A 6,952-nucleotide genomic window follows, 5' to 3' on the forward strand; every position below is an offset into this window, starting at 1 on the left:
AGAGTTTTTGGAGGGATGTGCTTTATACTCTTAAGTTGACAAGACCTCATTCATCACTCTTTCTCAGGATTGTTGACGGAGAGAAAAACCCACCGATGGGTTATATTTATGCAGCCATGGATAGAGCTAAAGAGACAGTTGTTTCGAGTTTTAGATTGAAAGAGGGGAATGCCAACTTCATCGACCTTTGCATGTAGCCGGTTATTTTCTAAACCCAAGTCTCCATTATGATAATCCAGACACAACTTGTGAAGAAGTTATGAAGGGTGTCTACGAGTGTATTTCCAGATTGTCGCATTCTTTCGATACGGAAAATCTAATAATAAAAGAATTAGCAGAATATAGATCTGCAAATGGTCTATTTGGTTTACCGGCAGCCATTAGACTAAGGAATACACAATCTCCAGGTATCAAATTTTAAAATTTAAGATATATATTATATTACTTGTGTTATATTAGGAATTACTAACATTTTTATCAAATTTTAAAATTTAAGATATATATTATATTACTTGTGTTATATTAGGAATTACTAACATTTTTTTTTTTACATTTTTATAGCGGATTGGTGGATTTCTTTTGGATCTTCTACTCCCCATCTCCAAAAGTTTGCTACAAAGATCCTTAGTCTCACTTGCAGTGCCACTGGTTGTGAAAGAAATTGGAGTGTTTTTCAACAAGTAAGTAATATCTAACATTCTTTTTATTTGTATTAAATTAAATTATGTATTTTTAATATGTTTTAAATTTGATTTTCAGATTCACACAAAGAAGAGAAATAAGTTAGAACAAAGTCGATTAAATGACTTGGTTTATGTCAAATATAATCGAGATTTTGAAACGGCGACACAACATGAATGACACCAAAGATCCTATTATGTTGGAACATATTGATGAAAGTAATGAATGGCTAATTGGTAGAATGAAAGGTAGCTCAGATGAAGACAATGATTTTGTGTTTAGTGGTGATGATGGCCTCACGTGGGGTCAAGTTGGTAGAGTTGCTGGAGCCCATGATCCTAGTTATCATACTAGAGGATCAACAAGTGCAAAAAATAGTACTACTTCTTCCTCGTCAATTCATAAAGGAAAGGGTATTGTTTATTCCGATGAACAGGAAGAAGATATCGGGGAAGTGGAAATTGGCCGCTTGTTAACCTAGATCTCTCTCTCTCTCTCTCTCTATATATATATATATATATAATGATAATTGTACCACTATTTCTAATGGGTAACTAGCGACGGTTTCTTGCTATAAATGAAAGAAGATGAAGCGATGACGAGAGGAGACAGGATAATGCTAAGAGGATTAAAGTTCCATGGCTTCCACGGAGCAGTTCCTGAGGAGAGGGCGTTAGGTCAGATATTTATGCTCGACATCGATGCTTGGATTTCTCTCCGAAACGCTGGTTGTTCCGACAACTTGGGAGATACCGTTAGTTACGTCCACATCTTCAGATTATAATTCTGCTATATTATATAATATTATATATACACACACACATCACTGACCATGTGATGCTTGAATCCTTGATCATATTGGCACTAGATAGATACCCTTTTGAGGAATTCTTCCATTGGCATACATCATGAACGTTGCTTTGTTGCATCATTCTAAAGCATATTTTACCAGCATTATGTTTTCCGGACATGAATCCTCATTCTATTTGGTTCGTTGAATGGATAATTTCGGCAGCATAGCGAAAGAAATCGTCGAGGGTCCGCCGAAGAATCTTCTAGAATCTGTTGCAGAGATCATCGCAGCGAATATTCTGAAAATGTTCTCTCCTATAACGGCAGTCCCAGTGAAGCTATGGAAGCCGAATGTTGCAATTGTTCAGGTCCATGCCGGATACTTTTTTTTTTTTTTTTGTTAAAAGGCTGTATGTATATATATTAAAAAAAGTTTACAAGTGCCACATAGTGCGGAGTACAGGTAGTAGTTGATAATTAATAGAATGGAAATGAATGTCAGACTCTAAACAATCCGACAACATCGACGCTAGGAGAACCAGAGTTGAATGCTGGTGCTAGCAAGTTCTGGCCTTTGCGGCCGTAATGAAGCAATTCGCAGTCGGAAAGTACTGTCAACAACCTTCTTGATCGCCGTTGTGTCGGAGTACAAATGTTGATGAAGCCTGGTATTCCTTTCTTTCCAAATTGAGTATGACACAATCTGCCATAATACTAGCAATGTCTACCTTCCGATTTTACATCCTTGCAACCTTCGAAACTCATCAAGTAGGTGTGCCCAGCACATTGACACAGGAGAGAAGCCTATCTTCGACATCGCCCAGGATAGGATTTCCGTGGAGAATGGACAAGTGAAGAAAAGATGGTCTCGGTTTTCCGGCGACAAGTTGCAGAGGGCGCATAGTGGATCTGTTTGAATGCCCCAAGCAAGCATGCGGTCCTTGGTCGGACACCTGTCCAGATCAATCAACCAACACATGAAAGCATGCTTAGGTAAGTGGAACTTGAACCAAATCTGTGATGATCTGATTGTTGTATTTTGGTCGATGAGTGTCTTCCAGATATCCATAGCTCTGAATGATCCAGTAACTTTGCCACAAATAACCCAATTCGTGGTGTCTGGAGAGGTAGAGATGCTGAGGGTGAGTAGGAAGGAAGTCAGGAGGCAGACTGTCTCTGATCTAGGTCTTGCTATGGTCCATCTTCCGTCAACTTGAGCTTCTGCCACTAGAGCATTTCGGTGAATTGCGAGTTGTGTTGGGCCTGTGGGACCAAATATGTCAATGAGTGTGTCCAGCGGAGTCCATAGGTCATCCCAAAATCGGATGGATTCTCCACTCCCCACTGTGATGCGCACAAAAGTTTTTGCCCAGTGCCGAAGCTTGAGAAGTTTCCGGAATGTCCAGGTTTGTGCCGAAGAAGGCTTGACCGACCAGAACGTGTGTCGGATACTTAGGAGGCATGCCGGATACTTAGGTGTCGGAATGTCCAGGAGGCATGCCGGATACTTAGGTGTCGAGATTATTCGATACCGAAACCCTAATTGAATTCACCACATGTTCCCTCGTCAATCTTCGATATTCGAAGCTATTGCTTTTATGTATTCTCTCATTCTTCTTAGCCGGTTTTAGTCTCTTAATTTGTTTGGTTTTGTGTCTTGGAATATATTTAATGATTATGTGGGTGATCAACATTTTAATCAAAATTTGATGTGAAATGTTATAAATTCGGCGCATTGTATAAATTAGGGTCAATTTTGTGAACTCATAAAATTATGGATCCCTAATTGATATTTCGAATAAGTTATACAGTACTAAATTCCACAGTTCTTTGTTAATGTATATTCGACATGTTGTAAGATTAATGCGTATTCCGCATAAATGTTAAAACATTTTTCAGTGTAATGGACGGAATAGAACCAAACCACAAACCTTATTTTGTTCCTTTAATATTAATTGCACAAAAATCCTTGTATACTTTATAATGTTCAGAAAATGTCTCATATTTTCTAATTAAAATTCCGCGACCTTGGAAAAATTATCATATTTTCTAATATGACCCCCTTTACCAAAAGAAGAACAATAAAAGAGAAAGTTATCGAAATTTTCAAATGAATATATAATTTTTATATAAATAGATCAATTATTTGAAATTTTCATACATATACTGAAAAAATTCATGAATACGCACTCCTCAACAACCCACTGATTCTATTCACTTGCAAATCAAATTTTTCTACAAGACTTTTAGTTAAAACACAAATACTTAGAATGAACTAGTCACGTCAATCCTAACATATACATTAATTTTAAAATGTTTCCTATCAAATTACTAATAATGTTAAATATATAGAGGATATCTATCAAAACTTTTAAGATAGAAATATCTCATTGTTTTTAATTATTATTTTCAAATATATATTTACGCTTTCATTTAATGTTAAATTCTAACGACTATTTATATGTTAAATTTGTATATTTATATACCGATTTTAAATATTTATCATGTTTATATAAAAAAAATCACAAATTTATTTGATACTTGTTTATAATTTACATACTTTTTCCTAGATTTTCTAAAATTAAGAAAATAAAATAAAATTTTTTGTCACAAGAAAATGACATAGTTGGGAAAAATTGATCAATTACGTTATTTTTTTTTCTTGTCATTTAATTATTAACACATGGAAAACACCTCATTGCAATTAATCATTACACACAGACGATGACCCCACAACACCTAATAAGTTCGTGTCCTGTGGGGTCTCCCCTCAATAATGCAACAGCCAACCAACCATACTCACCACCACTCATTGATTATACATATATATATATATATATATATATATGATGATCATGATCATGTTGATGATGGTGATGATGGCATGGTAGCAAGGACAGTTCCATATGGACATATTCTTTGCCATACATCCAAAAAGGAAAAAAAAGAGAGAGATCCTTAAGGCCAAAGAAAATCCCTCTTTATGATGATCATAATCACACAACAAAGTAATTAAAAAAATGATTAATATATATATATATAACACTAATTACAGTATTCATAATCAAAACCAAACAAAAAAAAAAAACCCAACAACAATCTCTTCTCAATCCATGGACTGATTCCATGATTCCTCCTTATTGCATTTCCTGGCTTCTCCCTATCACCTGCAGATGCAAAAACAATGATCATTTATCATTTATCATCCATTCAAGAACGAAATAAAATCGCGAAAACGATCATACGAATCCTAACCTTTTGAATGTGTTTACAGATGTATCGGAAGTTTTCGTCTTTTTCTATATATCGACGTGAATTCACCGGCACGATGAAAGATACGAGTCTCGGCGGCCAAAAGCTCCGAGCATTCGACATGCTGCTTCCAGCAACTTTCCTGTTTGTGAATTGACAAACATTAAGATCTTTATTTGACAAAATCAATCATATGATCTGTATGCATAATTGCCATGTGATCAAATAATCGGTTTCGATAAAAAAAAAAAACATGGAGAAGGATGGAAACGTGAGAAGATTCCTATTAGACAGCTTGGTCTGAAGCAGAACAGATATGTTATGGGGGAAGCTTCGATTCTTGTCCTCCCCTTTGATATCTCCTAATATTCCTCCTAAATCGCTATAGATAGGCATCGGATTCTAACGTCGTTATCATTGCCCTTTCAATCCGAGTGAAGGGTCGCGTGATATTTTCCCGAACACCAGAGGTTGCTTCCTCGGGAAGCAACCGAACTACAGAATCTAGAACTCGGAAACCCTAACTTGCAGCAAAAGCAACTTCTCTTTCGGGGCAAAAGATTGAGCTTTTAATCAGACTACGACAAACTAGTAATGCCGCTACCCTCCATTGAACAAAGATCAAAGCATCAAGAAACTCGATTTCGACAAAGGAATTGACAAAAAAAAAAAAACCGAATCTCTCTAGCCCTAGAAATCTCAATCTCTACCAGTTCTAAGTCCCTAACTCAAACTTGATTCTGAGCACTCAAAACACAACAGGTTCAATCGAGGAAATGGCGAAAAAACGCACCTCTTCTCGGCTGCACAACTTTCTTAACGGCACTGCTCGGTTTCTTCTTCACTGTCTCGGTCTCAGTCTCCTCCTCGGTGAATAGAACCCCATCAATCCCCTGAACCGAAATCCGACCGTCTGTATAAATGTCGGGATCGAACAAGTACGCAGACCGATCACCATGTCCGAATTTCACAGACCCATCAGCTTCTTGAGCCAAGACCTTATGCGGAAATCGCAATGTATCATACTTCACCTTCCCGAATCTCCGGACCGAATTGTACATGCTCTCCTCTGTTTGGTACTCTGGTATTATATGGTAATACATTATCTGCTCCGGAGCTCCTGGTTCGCTTAACTGGTCCGTCGTCAGCTTCGCCATGGCCTCGTCGTTCGGAGCTAACACCGTTAAGACATAACCCTCCGACACCAGTCTCCCCATCTCCGTCGCCAAGGATGTCAGATTCACAAGTATGTCGGCCATTTCGTTGTACCCACCGTAATGTAACAGAGTCTGGATGAAATCCTTCACCTGAGCCTCTCCGTTGAAGTGGTGGTGACGACCTCCCGGTCCCGGCGCCGGCGCCGGAGCTAGAGACGGTCCCGGAGCCATGGCGTCGTAGATCGGAAGCACCGGCGGAGCTCCAGCCGGGACGGAAGCGGCGGATGGTTTCTTGAGGCGGTGGGTTCTTGGGTCAACCTCCGGAGCTCCGGTGGGTAAGACGGCGGATATTGACCGGAGACTTCGCCGGCGGTTGAAGCTCTCTTGGACAGAGCGAGGGATGAGAAGCCGCTCGATCCCGTGGATCACGCCGTCGGGTCGGGTCACGTCGTCGGGTCGGATGACCTCAGCCGAATCCACCATTCTCTTGCCGTTTTTCTCGGTTCTAGTCAGACGCACATTGTCTTCTCCTAGCGTCTCGTGCCTGATACGATCCGAGTCCTGGTCGGGCCACTGGTGAGATCCGACCCGTTTGGGGAGAATGTGGAACATGAGAAGGGTCTGTAGGGATTTGAGGTTGCCGGGTTCGAGCAAGAACCGCTTGAACTCAGGGTCGAGCTCTCGCTCGAGAGCTTCGTTGCGAGGTGCGAAAATGGTGATATTGTGTTGACCGACGGCGTCTTCGAGGGTCTGGAGAAGAAGGGCTTTCTCGACGAGCTCAGCTAGCTCTGTGTAACGAGAATCGAGGAGAGCGACGAGGACGGAGTTGGAATTGATCTGACCCGACCCGGATGAGGAATTTCGACCCGACTCCGGATTCGGTTTCAGGGGCAATGCAGACGAGGCCGTGAAGAGGAGGAGGGAGAGAATGGCGGCGGCGGAGACACCATAGATGTGGCTATCCATGGCGCTCTTCACGATTTGGGTTTATCTTTTTGTCTTTCGCTGATCAGAAAGAAAGGAGGAGAAAAAAAAAGTTTTTTTTTTTGGAAGAGAGAGAGATTGCGAGT

The 6,952-nt window shown here is 40.0% G+C and overlaps 1 protein-coding gene and 1 pseudogene across 1 annotated transcript; one reads left to right on the forward strand and one right to left on the reverse strand.

The window, feature by feature from the left end:
• The window catches only part of LOC104810162, a 3,120-nt pseudogene extending 1,958 nt beyond the window's left edge, over positions 1–1,162 (forward strand).
• A 3,290-nt stretch (positions 1,163–4,452) lies between these two features.
• Positions 4,453–6,952, reverse strand: LOC104809948 (fasciclin-like arabinogalactan protein 17). The gene is made up of 3 exons (XM_010536080.1): positions 5,519–6,952; positions 4,729–4,867; positions 4,453–4,640 (listed from the first exon to the last, which is right to left on the reverse strand). Exons 1-2 carry the CDS (start codon positions 6,846–6,848, stop codon positions 4,791–4,793), a joined length of 1,407 nt encoding a protein of 468 aa, XP_010534382.1. The 5' UTR covers positions 6,849–6,952; the 3' UTR covers positions 4,453–4,640; positions 4,729–4,790.

Source organism: Tarenaya hassleriana, unplaced genomic scaffold, assembly GCF_000463585.1.
Source record: "Tarenaya hassleriana unplaced genomic scaffold, ASM46358v1 Cleome17, whole genome shotgun sequence".
Classification (NCBI taxonomy): Eukaryota; Viridiplantae; Streptophyta; class Magnoliopsida; order Brassicales; family Cleomaceae; genus Tarenaya; species Tarenaya hassleriana.